A 14,955-nucleotide genomic window follows, 5' to 3' on the forward strand; every position below is an offset into this window, starting at 1 on the left:
GAACTTGCAAAAGCACATGGTGTGAACCAGTCAAATGTAAGCTGCAGGCTCAGTGCAATGGGTAAGATTGAAAAGTGTAGAAAATGGATGCATACAAATTGTCAGAATCTGCCATGATAAACTGTGTCAACATTTGCCTTTCATTGTTGGTGAGACAAAAATGAGTTTCCTCACAAATCATCACTGATGATGAAAAGTGGGTCCTGTATGAAGACCCAAAAAAGAGAAAACATTGGATAGACCCAGGACAAGCAATCTCATCAACAGCAAAGTCCAACATCCATGTTAAAAAGATGCTTCTCTGGGTTTGGTGAGACCAAGAAGATTTAGTATATCACAAGTTGCTGCAACTGGTCAGACAGTTACTGCTGACTGCTACAGTGTGCAGCTTACAAAATTAGCACAAGTTTTGCACAAGAAGCCCCAAAATATGCATCAAACCAATGGCAACTTATTCTCCAGTATGACAATGCATGGACTCGTGTTGCAGCATCAACAAAGCAAAAAGCTTCTAGAGTTTGGCTGAGAAGTGTTACTACACCCAACATACTCACCAGATATTGCCCCTTCTGACTATCATCTGTCTGGTCAATGCAGCATGGTTTGTCTGGCGAGCACTTTATCAATCTTACAGATATGCAAAAATGGGTTACTGACTTCTTCAGCTCAAAGCCAGAAACCTTCTACCACAGTGGTATCCATTTGCTGCCAGAATGTTGGCAGAAAGTTGTTGAAAATGGAAACTTTTTCAATAAATGGTATTGTTGAAACATACTTTGAGTGTTTCAATTTGTCAAAAAACCTTACAAACTTATGCATACCTCAATATTTATGAATTCTTTATTATGGTAAAATAATTTTTTAAATTTTATTTTTGATACTTTATGTAAATAATGTTTTATACCATTGCACAGATTATGAAATAAAGATTAAAAATCAACCATTACATGAAAACAGTTCAAACATGCTAATAGTTATAGAAGAAATAAAATTATATAACTGTTATTACATTATAATTTTAATAAACAGTGATCTTTTTAAAGCTTAATTTTAACTACAAAACTATTTATATTGATTATTAAGATTTACCTGCACTGTAATTTTGTTTTTACATTTGATTAATATACATATATTTATTTTTTTGTAGCTAATGAATGTGTATGTCTTCTAATGGATTGTGCACAGAATCACTCAGCTGATGCTCTAGAACAATTAACATCATATATTTCTGTTCTTCAAAAGTATTCAATTGGCGTAATGTCAGAAATTTATATTCTTTCATTTCTACAGTTGTTATTGAATTTTGTGAAGGAACTATATAATTGTCTTCCAATTGAAATAGTAACAAATGTATTTTCATCTGAATTTTTTCAAAGTCTCAGATTCTCTCCAAATTCAAAGGTAAATTGTAATTTCTTAAAACTATTTAATTATGTATTAATAGGATATATGTTTTATAAAGTTATTAATTTAATTATTTTGGGACAAGAAAACTATATAATGAGGAAAAAATTTCTACTGCAAAATTATTTTTAAACTATCATAAAATGATTTGCATATGACAAATTCTTCATTCTTGTTGAATTGCTAAATAGATAAGAATAATTACTAGAATAAATAGACAGGCTTATTTATTTCTTATAGCATCACTTTGTCATTATTTATTATTATAGCTTTATTAAAAACATACAAATTTAAGACCTATTTCCATATGTAATTATAATTGTAGAAAGCCAATTTTATTTATTTCTATTTGCTAATATGAATTTTTTAAATTTAAATTTTGCTGAATTCAATTTTGTTTATTCGAATTAAACAAAATTTAAATTAAAACAAATTCAAATTAGCAAATAGAAATAAATAAATCAATTTTATTTTATTTTTATCAAGTTAACAATAAATTTTATATAATTTTGAATTGTGTTTACTTATATCAAATTAATGAAAGTAAAAAACAAAGTATCATGTACCAGATAAACTGATGGAAGATTTTTGAAAATTTTTAGAAATTTTAAACTTAGCAAATTTACTGTCTTTAATGGAACAAAAACAATGAAAATCATTGTTAGTTAGGAAAGATGAGAAGAAATACAACTTGGGAATTGATTTGGAAACTATCCAGAACATTTTTTAAGAACTGGACAGTTTTGATAAAGATATAATAAAAACCAAGAAAAAAAATTCCATGAAACTTGGATATGTCTTAACCATTTTTAATGTCTACATTCAATGGCCTTCTGAGAACAAGATACCTGTTTGTCGGGTTCTGCTGTTACAGCATCTTTTTTGAAAAGCTTTTGCTGTTAATATTTCAGTCAAAATTAAAAGTAAATGACAGAATTCTTTTTTAACATATGCCGTATTGGACATGTTTTTTAAAAGTTCCTTAAATACATGTACTACATTCATATGAATATATTAAAATGTGTAATATATATGTATCTGTTATCCTTTCTGACTTCTTTTATATATGTAAATCTGCTAATAATCTAAACTTTCCATTTATCTGAACAATACTGTACAATTTAATTATTATGCCTTTGTGTCCTTTCTATCTTAATTTAAAATTTATTTTGTATACTAGTACTTTTTACATATTAACAGGACTTATTATACTGGAAAATATGGATGCAGATATTTAGTCTTATAGATCAAAAATAATGTTCTTTATTTAGTTCCCTTGAACTAAATAAGGTGAACTAAATAAAGAACATTATTTTTGATCTGTAAGACTAAATATCTGCATCCATATTTTCCAGTATAATAAGTCCTGTTAATATATAAAAAGTACTAGTATACAAAATAAATTTTAAATTAATACTGTACAATAAACACATTGATTTAGTAAAAAAGAATTGCACTGTTATATAAGTAAAGTTTAAAGAATAAAATTTATTGAATGTATTTTATTCAAATGTTTATCAATTTAGAATTTATTTTAAATTAATTTAAAATAATACTACTAATAATAATAATAGAAATAATAATTATTATTAATGAAATAAATGTAACAAATTACAATATTTATAATTATTATTTTTGTTTTACACTTAGATTCAAAATGCATTTTTGAGTTTACAACATGCTATTCTTGGATTGAAGAATGTTCCAGTTCTTGAAGAAGCATATAAATGCATTTTAAGTGATATTAAAATGGCTTGCTCAGTTATTTTAACTGTAGAATATCAGTTACCCATAGATGATAATGTTTTTATGAAAAATGTTAAGTATTCAGCTAAAGAAGCAGAATTAATTCTTTTATCTAGCCTTTGTTCATTAGCTGAAATTGGAAATGCTAAACATTCAATAATTGGTGTAAGTATATTTTAAATTGCCTATAAAGTTTAATAGTAAACTTTTATTATTAATCATAAAAATCTGTTGCAAATTAAAATGATATAAGTAGCCTAAATACAGAATTCTTAATCTTTGTTCTGATAAAAACAAATTAGGAATTAGTATGCAGGGATCGTTCTTGAAAATTTAAAAATATCACTACCATTTTGCCAGTTTTAATTTTTTTTGTCACTTCAAATTGTTTATTGCCACTAGTTTTACTTAAGGCTACCAAGACCTGCATTAATTCTTATCAATTTGGCATCTGGAAAGCAAAAGTAACATGTTAAACTGTCATTTACAAAGATATGGCCAGATGTTCAGGTCTCCAATTCAAATGAAACATGGTGAAAATCGAGCTAGGATTTTATTGCCAATATTATATTTTTATCTCCACCTTAACAAAAATATTGCCAAGTGGCAATTTTGGCCCTATGCAGCATGACCTCTGAGTATGCATCTCTGCTCAGTTATATTCTAATAAATCAATAAAATATGGATAAAAAAAATTAATTTATTGCAACACAATTTAATAAGATAAAAGCAAATGTTTCTGACATAAATGTTTCTCTCATTTAAATTTAGTTTAAAAGTTCAAAATATATCAAATATTTAAGTTACTGGAAACAAGATTTAATTTTAAAAAGATGAATGGTTGATATGCTTCTATGATGATAAAATTACTAATTTAAAAATTATCTTGTTTATAACAATTTTTTTTAATTACACCTTTTAGGGGTATCATTAATCTTAGTTAGGTTGTCTTTTACAGACATGTTATTTTTTAACTAGAATGTGTCTGTTTATTGTATGTGCAGTCATTGATTGACAAATTAATAATGAATTTTAGTGCTAAATAATTATTTATTTTTCAACTTGTAAAATTGGAGAAAAATTCAAATATAAAGTTATATGAAGTTAGAGAAGTCAAATAAACATAAATCAAGTTTCGTTTCAAGTTTGTGAATAAGAACAGTAAATGCTATTTCTTGGCAGTCATGTTTTTAACAAATTCAAGGTTAATGTAGCTACAATATAGTTAACACACCACCACCACAGCACTATTTTAAGATGAACTGTAAACTGATTGAATGCTATTATTTTTGATGTCACGTCAGTTATTTTTTTAAGCTCGAGCATTTCTTCTGATAATGATCATTTTCAGTTTGTAAAGTCATTTATAACATAGTTCTATATATGACCCAGTTAAATGTTTTATCAGTTTTTTTACCAATTGTTGCTCATTAGAGTATTGTTTATAAAATGTTTTCAGTGATAATGCTGTCAAAACTTGGACTGTCACTGTGTGATTTCATTTATTGACAAAGAATTAATTAACAATTAAAAATTAAAATGGCGAACTGATAAAAGAGGAATGTGTGCTGTCGTTGACAGGAACTAACCTTTGAATGAATAGATCAATGGGAAATGAGTAAACTAAGTGACTTTTTCACTTGGAATACATAGATTAATTTTTATATGTAGTGGTATCAATAATATGCTTCTAGGTTAACAACAACAATTAATTTTTATATGTAGTGGTATCAATAATATGCTTCTAGGTTAATTAGTAACAACAAAATATTTTCAACATATGCAATTTAGGAAACCCCGTTGCAAATTTTTAATATAGTTTTTCCTGAAAAATGTTAAGTATTCAGTTAAAGAAGCAGAATTAATTCTTATTCTATAATATTCTATAAGGAAGCATTTATTTTATAATTTTGTCTGCAATGAACTTCTGATAAAGTAAATTGAACTGTGTTCTGTACATGCCAGATGTTCAGCATAATTTCAGTACTGCAAGGCATATACTGATATGGGTTATGAAAACATTTTTCTTAATTTATTTTAGCAATTTTTAAAATCTGTGGATTATATGCTATTTTAAGTTGTTCATATGTATATATGAATATTTAGTTAAATGTAATGTATACGTTAAATATGATATGATGTTAATCTCACAAAATTTTACTACTGGATTCAAACTTCATGCAATGAATTAATTTTTTGCTGTATATATCTTATAGTTTAAGCTTTTATAGATTTATAAAAAATATAAATATAATACATATGTATTTTTTTTAGATGTGGGCATTGAAACCAAGTTTTTTTGATTTAATTGTTAATCATCTTCAGCCATCATCATGTCATCTTGCAATTAATTATCCAGCTTTGCAGTATGGTTTACTTTATATTCTTTATTCACATTGTACAAGGTATATTTTTTTATATATATATATAATATATATAAATATTTTATTTTGGTATTATCTTGCATAATGAATTTTTTTAATTAAACAGTTGTTATAACAAATTAATAATTTTTTTTTTCTTAGGCATGGTCATTTTATTTCAAGTAGTTCTCTTATAAATCATAATTTTCCACAGCGTGGAAACTTATCTTCATCAGGTCATACCTCTCCAATACTTGCCACTGTATCTGTTATGTCACCTCCCAGCAGTGGTCATTTAAGTAGAATTTTAAAATTATTATCTGCCTTATTGAAACAAAAAGAAACATCTTTTGATAGCAAGTATGTATCACAAAAATTTTTAAAAATTTGTGTAATTGTTTTAATAATTTTCTTACTTAAAATAATTTCTTAATCTAGGTTATTAGGTATTCATTGGAGTCAAGAAGTTTTTGAAAATATACAACACCATTTATCAAAAATATCTAGGACATCAGAGATATCTGAAATGATTGATAGTATCTTACATCTAGGTATATTTATTTTCAATTAAATCTTTAATTATTTATGATTTCATAAAACTCTTATAAATACCTATAAAAATAAACTATATATATTATGGGTGGCCAAACCTTGTCACAATAAGTACCATATACTATGTATCAAAAATACATGGAGAGCTACATTTTATATTGGAATGATATTTTTATATAATCTATATACTGTGTATATGAGGTCTGATCAAAAAATATCAGGAAAAACACCTATGTATCTATTAGATTCAAATGCTAGTTACCTCCAAAATTGGCACCTTCTGAGTTTTCACACTTCTCCCAGCAGTCATTTATTAGAATCTCCTTCATGGGCTTTGTTGCATTAGTCATGATTTCTGCATTCTGAAAGCTCTCCTTTGAGTGGTATTTTGAGTTTGAGAAAGAATCAAAAGTCAGTTGGAGCCTTGTCTGTTATGCTAGGGCTGCAGTTAATTCCTGCTATGTCTGCAAAATTGTTTTCTGGTAAATCAGAGTTGCTGCTTTCTTTGTTGTCTTAGTCTTAGTCCCCATAAAACTCCATATAACTGGTGCACACATCCATTTAATTTTGCCATTGAATTCTGTATCTTACTTCTCTCCTCATTATTAAGCCTAGAGCAAGGGTAGCTGGGCATAATTCTATCAAAAAGGTCCAAAACCTCTTTCAGAATCGTATCCTCCAGAGGCAAAATTTCCACCTCCAATGGAGAGTTGTGAAGTTTATTCATCTTGATTCTTCAATAAGTCTGTTGATGAGAAAAGGGGGGGGTCTCTCTTGCTTGAGTCTTTTTGGTGCCAACAGAACACAGTCAATACCTGAACCTAATTTGCCTAAAGCCAAGTCCACAACTTCAGGATAGTTGAGACAAAGGCTGAAAACTAACTAAAACCAAAGAAAATGCCCAGTTGCCAGACTGCCAGAATTGTGATCTCTTGCACCTAACAGCATCTCATAGATGATATAAACCAGTCAGGTAGTACTCCTTTGTCATAGTTTGTCCATGAGGGGCAGGCATAGTCATGATGAATTACTCTCTGGTAGTTGAAAAAAAAAAGGTCAACATAATTTTTGCATTGCTGATGATTGCCATGCTGTCTTTCGCTGAAGAGACCATGGCATTTTCCAGTGAGATGATTGTGGTTTTGTATCTGTTGATCCAGGTCTCATCTCTGGTTATAATATTTATGAAATGAGGATCTGTCATGTTCTGCTATTTTCACTTAATTTAATGCAACTATTTCAGTATTAAACATGTAACTATTATGACTACTTGACAGTGACTGCAGGTAGGACAGGCTCACCAAAATTCACACACAGTAGAGTCCAAAGTCACATGATGTCATAGTCTCTTTTCCAGCTTGCAAATATTTACAAAGAAAAACTAATAAGGTTGGATACTTTTTGATCAGACCTTGTATATATTAGGGGTAGGGGTTTGATGTACAGGGGTTACAATAATAGTCTAGAAGAGTTGCATATGGTTTGCAAATTGCAGTTTGGCCACCATGGATATATCTTTAAATAAGCTGTTACATTTATGAATTTATTGTTAAAATTAATCAGAAACTAATTAGTTTTTACTTAACTATATTGTTTTTTCCTAATATGATTATATTATGTTACATCATAACATAAATTATATCACTTAATAGCAATTAATGATATATAAGTATGTCAAATGATTAAAACTTGCAGAATTTCTTTTGTATTCTAATCATTGGTGATTTTCAAAGCCATCAACGAATAATCATATTTAGTTAATTTAATTTTTGAATTTACAGGCTGATTTTTTTCAATATTAGTTTTTTTATTTTTAAGTTAGAGGGAACCAAGTTGCCATCTTCTAATAATTTTAATAAGCAGAATTGATTTTAAATTAATTATTAATAACAGATGGGCAATAAGTTTTTAAAGTGTCTTGTTTATTATTTCCAATTTAACAAGATTTTTTAAAATTACTATCATTTCTTGTTGCTGTTATTATTACTATTATTATTTTTTCAAATATGTATATATTTGGAAAAATAATAATAGTAATTTTGTAATAGTAATATATATATATATATAGGAATACCTCACATAGTGTGACTTTACTTAGTATAGGCATATTATAAACCAGAGAATTCAGTTAATGTACAATGATTCACTATAATGTGGTCATTTGCTATTCTATTATGTAAAAGAGAATTTATAACTACAGTTTCTTAATGATAAACTTGCATATCTTTTTTGAAAAGTGCAAGGAAATTTGTACTTGAACACAAGTTAGATTGAGAAAATGGCTAACAGCACTCAGTTCAGTTGTTCACCCCCTCTACCTACATGTTACATTTTGTGCTGCAAATTTTGGACTATTATGAACAAAAACTTCAAATTTGCAGCACAAAAAGGTTCTCATTGGCATAATTTTGGATAACGATCTGAATAAAAATTATACAGCTTTGACACAAAAGAGCATTCAAAAATGCAATTTGGTGCTACTGGGAGCTTCAAGCAGAAAGCAAGAGAAGGCAAGTCCAAACAACATTGGATAATTTTTTATTTTTTATTGTAAAATAAAGTAAACAAAGTTTAATAGCAATTTTTTTTTATTTCATCCTCTTGTGGTTTATGTATTTTATGATCTGTTATTAAGTCGGTTTTAAATTTTTCAAGTAAAAAAAAAAAAATTTCTTTTAAAATGAGTTGTTATTTTTCCTGTTAAATATATGTTCTGATTAGTGCAGATTCAATTAACATAATAATTTTTTGGAATGCATTAACTTCACTAAGTGGGATATTTCTGCTTAATGCAGTTATGTAATTATTTAAGTTTCATTTTATCTGTGAAAAAATTGCTTGTTTATGATTTCTAATTGTTTCAATAGACATATACTTTAAATTATATATTTCTAATTTTTATAGCATATACCACTGATCCATTATTAACTAAAGCATGCTGTGGAGTTCTGCAAACATTAGTGAAAGGTTCTGCATCATCATTGCCCGAAAACATATTGAAAAGGTAAAATTTTGAGAATTTATTTTACTACTGAATGTATTTTTATTTTAAAAATTCATATTTTTAGGAATATTGTTTAATTAATATACGGTTTTTGAATTGTATAGATGCTATGAAGTCTGTGTTCTTAAATTAAGTGACAGTAATGTAGATGTGCAAGAAGAATTTAGTAATTTTTTTATGTATTTGCCATTACATATAATTACTAGGTAAGATTTGTATATAATTTTACAATAGTTTATCTGATACTATATTTGTATGGCTTTGGTAGTAGAAAGCAGTTGATATTTTAAAAATGGGTATATTATGAAATTATTTATTTTTCACATTTTTTGATATTTGTAGCAAGAATACATGTAAAATAATAATTGTTTATTAATTTTTGTAATTATTTTAATTATTTTTTTTAGTGGATTCCCATTTTCAGTTGGAAGGCTTGGATTAGGTTATGATGTGAAACTTGATCAAACACAATTGGACCATAGTGAAATAACAATATCTGATATTTGGTTGGTTCGTCGTGGTCATATGAATCGATCGCCACTTAGTACTTTTCATTCTCATAATTTTAAGACTGTTATGACTTACATTCTTCAAGGAATTGAACCAGAGTAAGTACATAATAAGTAAAATTTTTATATGAAATTTTAAACAAATATTTTTTTTTGATTTGTTGTTTTCTTTTGTTATTTTGACAACAGTTTCATTAACTTAAAAGGTCATTATGTATTGTTATTTTCCCTAATTATATTAAATGAGAATAGGTTGATTTATATTATTGCTATATTTTTAAATCAGATTATGAACTTTTATAACTACTTAAAAGGAGTTTTTTGGATGAGTAAGCCGAAATGTTACGTCCTTTGAATCTGACATTCATCAGAGTTCAAGAATTACTCAGGAAACTATTTTATTCTCAGATGTTTTATTTAAATGTATTTTAGATTGGCACAAAGAACTCCTTTTAAGGGGTTATAAAAGTGAATGATTATATTGGGAAAATATTGCTAATTTTAGCTTTGTGTTGAGATTATAAATGTGGTAAAATTGATATTAGACTGGTTAAAGTGAAGTTGCAGTAGTATTTCCTGTTTTGGAGAGAAAACTTATACAGTGGAACCTCGCTTAATGAGCACCTCATATAATGAGTATTTTGCATAACGTGCAAAACAAATTGTAAAAAATTGATTTGCTTAACGAGTGATGTTTTGCATAATGACTGACAAGGAGAGGAGAAATCCCAGATTGTGCGCATGCTTTATTAGTCTGTATTTAGCACTTGTTCTGCTAGCATCTTAGTGTTGTTCATGATCACATATTTTTCCAAACTTGTGTTCACACATATTACGTATAAACATCAGCAATCATAGCCTGTTATATAACAAACATGCCATCTTATACTAAATTTAATGACCAATTCCAAATTAAATTTTTAAAATGTCTAAATTAAAAATTGTTTACAAGGTGTGTGTGAAAAGTTTAGTGAACGGTCTCATAAAATAAAGGAAACAAACGACACAAACAAAATACTTTTACTGGCATTCAAAGTAATCGCCATTAGCAACAACACACATTTGACATTGGTTGTACAGCTGCTGAAAGCTGTGAGCAAATGCTTCTTTCGGTATTGCATGAAGCACCGTTGTCACACGTTGTTGGATCTGCATAATGCCAGAAAAGCGTAGGCTTTTCAGGCGGGAGACGAGAAGAAATCTGCAGGTGCCAGATCTGGAGAATAAGGAGAGTGTTGAAGAACTGTCACCTGGCTTGTAGCGAGGAAGTGCCATAATGTTCATGCATTGCTCCATTTCGCAATGACACCCCTTCTCACACTGACTGCGTTGCATTGTTTGCTGTGCGCACTTCTGTTTAATTGTCATGGCCCTAGTTGGCAAGTCTTTCACTACGTCTGCGTGAATGCAACATCCTAACCAGCATGGATATTCAACTATGGGACCATTCACCAAACTTTTCAGATGCACCTTGTATTTATAATTATTAAATTTAATACAAGATGACAACATAACTGCCTACCTCTAGTCAAATTAATTAATTTCTAATATTTAATTATAGCTTTTACATAGCCCAAGAATTTGGCATATTGTTTGGCATGTTTATTAGACATAATAGAGAAGCATGGCTGAAGCTTCCATGTCTAAAACGTGAATGTTGAACTTGAGTGCTGCCATCTTGTAAGCTTAGAAGTTTGACAATGGAGTTTGGAATGTCACTGGAATCATGCTCGACGTTCCAATCACCATTGTCAAACTTCTAGGCTTACAAGATGGCAGTGCTCAATGTTTGACATTCTCATTTTGTAGATGAAAACTTTCGCTGCAACCTCTCTATTATCTGTGATTTTTTATTTTTATTTTTTTTTAATTTTTTGCAAATTGAATTTGCATTTCAGGTTGGTTCATTCCACACTAGAAAAAAAGATGATGATGATTCACTCTCCTTAACAATGTATATTGTAAGAGTATAATTTTCTTTGAATAAACATTATACATGAAGTATTTGAGTATTTTTTTTTCAGCATGAAATGCATTATTACATTTTACATTAATTTCTATGGGAAAAATTATTTCGCTTAACGAGTGTTTTGCATTACAAGTAAGATTCTGGAATGAATTATGTCATTAAGTGATGTTCCACTATACTTTCTTCAATATATGTTGGACAAAGTATATAAAATATTTGGAGGAATTTGAATGTGGCTAGAATGATTTAATAACTAAATACTTTTACTATACTCTTGAGAAAATAACAAATGTGAATTAACCATATAAATCATTTTTATTTATATAAAATGTTTAACTGCTCATAATTTTTTATTTTTTATAATTTTTGTGTTTTAACAGAGATAAGAACTGGCTTTATAGATTGTTTTATACAAGTCAACATATTGATAAACAGTCTAAACTTAGTGGAATGTTGATGACTTTGATGGTGAGCAATAATTCTTTGTTGTGGTTTTGGACGACTTGGGAAGTAGCGCAACTTTGTGTTTTAAATAAATTGAGAACACCTCTTGGAAAACCACAAGAAACATTTACAACAATTGAAGGTTAGTGGCTACTTACATTTTGATATAAGAAAACTGAAATTATTAAATGAAGTTTTTTAAAACAACTTCTTACCCTTCTATTATGTTTAGTTGAAAATTATATAATCAAATATAATGATTGCTGATACTTTAAGTGGTGGTCAGGAAGTAAATTAATGTAATTTGGTTTCAAAATTGTATGTGTCACTGCATCAAATATAACATATGCATGTGCTGACATATTCTATATTTGAATTCCATAGAATTAATGTTTGGAAGTGATCAAACTTAAAATGAAGCAGGCTGAACATTCAGCTCTCACTAAATATGTTGTGAAGTGTTTTGAAGAGGTTTCCAGCAGGGGCAAATGCAAAATGGTCCAGCACTTTATTAGAGAGTTGATTAGCTGTTTACTGTACACAATGTTTTGTAGATATGAAGAATGTGAAGATGGAAGTTTTAACCTATTACAACTGACAAAATGAAGGGCAAGGTCAGTAAACTTTTCAAATTGAAATCCAACACTTTATTAACTGCACAGCTGCAAAAATAAATCTGGTTTGATCAACTCTAGTTGCCATTAAACTTTGGATGTTGGGCATAAAAGGACAGGTTAAAACCACAGCACCAAAGTACTCAGGGAATTGGAACTTTAGGCAAAAAATGTATGCAAACAAATCTTGAAAAAATCTTAGGGAAAGGTTATTTATATTGATGATGAAACCTATGTACAGTACCTCAAGACTCATCCAGCATTCCAGAACACCATTTCTATCATGCCCAGGATGCAGCTGATGTCCTGGAAGTCTTCAAATTCAAGGGTGAAGCAAAATTCCCAAAGAAATGGGTTGTGTGGCAATATCTGGACAATTTTAGAAATGTTTTGAAACTATTTATCTTGAGGGGACTATAATGACTATTGTGTATATTGAGGAGTGTTTGAAGAAGCATTTGACAAGCATTATGGACATAGTGCTCTTCTGGTGAGATCTTTCTCCTGCTCACAATATTACTTCAGTGTTCAGTTACTTTTTCAGTCTCTGGCATTAATTTCATTGAACACATTGAGAATGCTCCTGACATTCTCTGGGCTTGATGTATCAAAAGATTTTAGGTGATTAGTACACAGACATATTTCTGTTGAAAGCCCAGCCAAAATCTCTTTATGGATTCAAGCATGTGTGGAACTGAATCAGCAAAGAAATAGCAGAAGAATTAGGTAAGGTGCTGGTGAAGATAAGTTTATTGGAGAATATCAGCAAGGAAGGCATGTTTTCTGTAATTTAGCCATCAGAAATTGTAGAACACATTTGGCCTATTCTTTGCATTGCATTGTCATAGTTTTGTATTTTGTTTCCTTGTATTGCAGGTTGTTTTATTTCAAACATTAATTTACTTTCAAATCACCACTTATTTAGATGAAACTTTAGGTATGTAAAGTTTTGATTGCTATTAGATACTATGTTAATCACTTATGATCTACAGTGTTAGAAGTTAAATAATGTAAAGTTGACAATTGACAATGAAATTTTTGAAAATAATTTTTATATTTGTAAATTGTAACATTAAAAATTAAATTTCTGTGTATATATTGTCTGCTTGGACTTTGTTTATTAATTGGACTCATTATGCTGTTGAAGTTTCAGATTAGCAAAGAGGAAATCTTAGTCAAAAGACAAAATAAAATATCTTTATTTTCATCTGTACACTTTTTTGTGTTTTGGATCTTAAGGTCCTTTTCAAGAAGGTTTACATTCTATAATGATTATATAAAAACTTTTTAAAAACAATAATATTACACACGACAGTAGTATTTAAGATAAAATTACTTACATTTATTGTTCATTATTAAAACAATATCAATATTGACATAAGGTATCCAAAAAACAGAGCATAACATGTCTCTCTTAACATTCTTTAAATAACACCTGTATGAAATAAACTTTTTTATAAAAAACTTACAATATTTTTACCATTTAAGTAATTTATTTCTGTACTCACTGAGTTTGATTATTTATTCTTTTGGTTCAATGTTTTCCATATTCTTATTTCCTTTTTTTATTATTATTTCCACTGCCACTTCTACTGTAAATACTTTTCTACCCATTACACCCTGTATAAATGATAGTAAACAAACTTCAAGTAGACAATATATATTCAGAAATTTAAAAATTAAAGACAAAAAGATAAAAAAGAACTAAAATTAAAATTTATCATATTGGTTCAACAGATAAAATTCTTACTTAACATCTGTCAGTTGATATTTAAATTTCTTATTTGAAAGACTGTTTTGTGGAATGTGGTAGGAATTTGAATTTTGTTGAAGAGTAAATCTTATAGATCAAACAAAAATATTACTATTGTCATGGTATACAACAATATAACATTCTCACAAACAATGAAATCACTGTCATAGAAATAACATCAGATATAAAGAGCAGTTACTCATAGACTCAATCATTCTATAAGTACACTAATAATACAGAAATCTACATATAGCATATAGATTACAGGAAGACATTTGGCAGCATCCCATATTAATGGTTATTGCATACACTATGCAAAATACATCTAACACCATTACATTTCTAGAAAACAAAGCAGCACAGGAGAACAAGACTAACCACAAGCTTCATGACAGATACATCAAATCAAATAACATTTTTAGCATGTCATGAGAGGCATTTTTCAGGGTGATTCATTAAGTCCACTCTTTCTCTATCTGGCTTTAAACTCACTATCCAACAGGTTAAATGATACAAAATATGGATAAGACATCAAATAACAGAACAATACAATAAATATTATTTCACTTTAAACTTGAAACTTTTCTTATGGACAGC

The 14,955-nt window shown here is 28.6% G+C and overlaps 1 protein-coding gene across 1 annotated transcript in view; it reads left to right on the forward strand.

Annotated features, from left to right (window-relative positions):
- nonC (serine/threonine-protein kinase Smg1) overlaps positions 1 to 14,955 on the forward strand; it is a 157,467-nt gene that overhangs the window by 49,004 nt on the left and 93,508 nt on the right. Inside the window, exons 13-21 of the mRNA XM_067274716.1 lie at positions 1,148 to 1,401; positions 3,055 to 3,315; positions 5,425 to 5,555; positions 5,676 to 5,873; positions 5,952 to 6,064; positions 8,970 to 9,069; positions 9,174 to 9,275; positions 9,477 to 9,677; positions 11,928 to 12,133. Coding sequence (XP_067130817.1) covers positions 1,148 to 1,401; positions 3,055 to 3,315; positions 5,425 to 5,555; positions 5,676 to 5,873; positions 5,952 to 6,064; positions 8,970 to 9,069; positions 9,174 to 9,275; positions 9,477 to 9,677; positions 11,928 to 12,133 — 1,566 coding nt within the window. The remainder of the gene's footprint in view (positions 1 to 1,147; positions 1,402 to 3,054; positions 3,316 to 5,424; positions 5,556 to 5,675; positions 5,874 to 5,951; positions 6,065 to 8,969; positions 9,070 to 9,173; positions 9,276 to 9,476; positions 9,678 to 11,927; positions 12,134 to 14,955) is intronic.

Source organism: Centruroides vittatus, unplaced genomic scaffold (assembly GCF_030686945.1).
Source record: "Centruroides vittatus isolate TY-2023 unplaced genomic scaffold, ASM3068694v2 contig_559, whole genome shotgun sequence".
NCBI lineage: Eukaryota > Metazoa > Arthropoda > Arachnida > Scorpiones > Buthidae > Centruroides > Centruroides vittatus.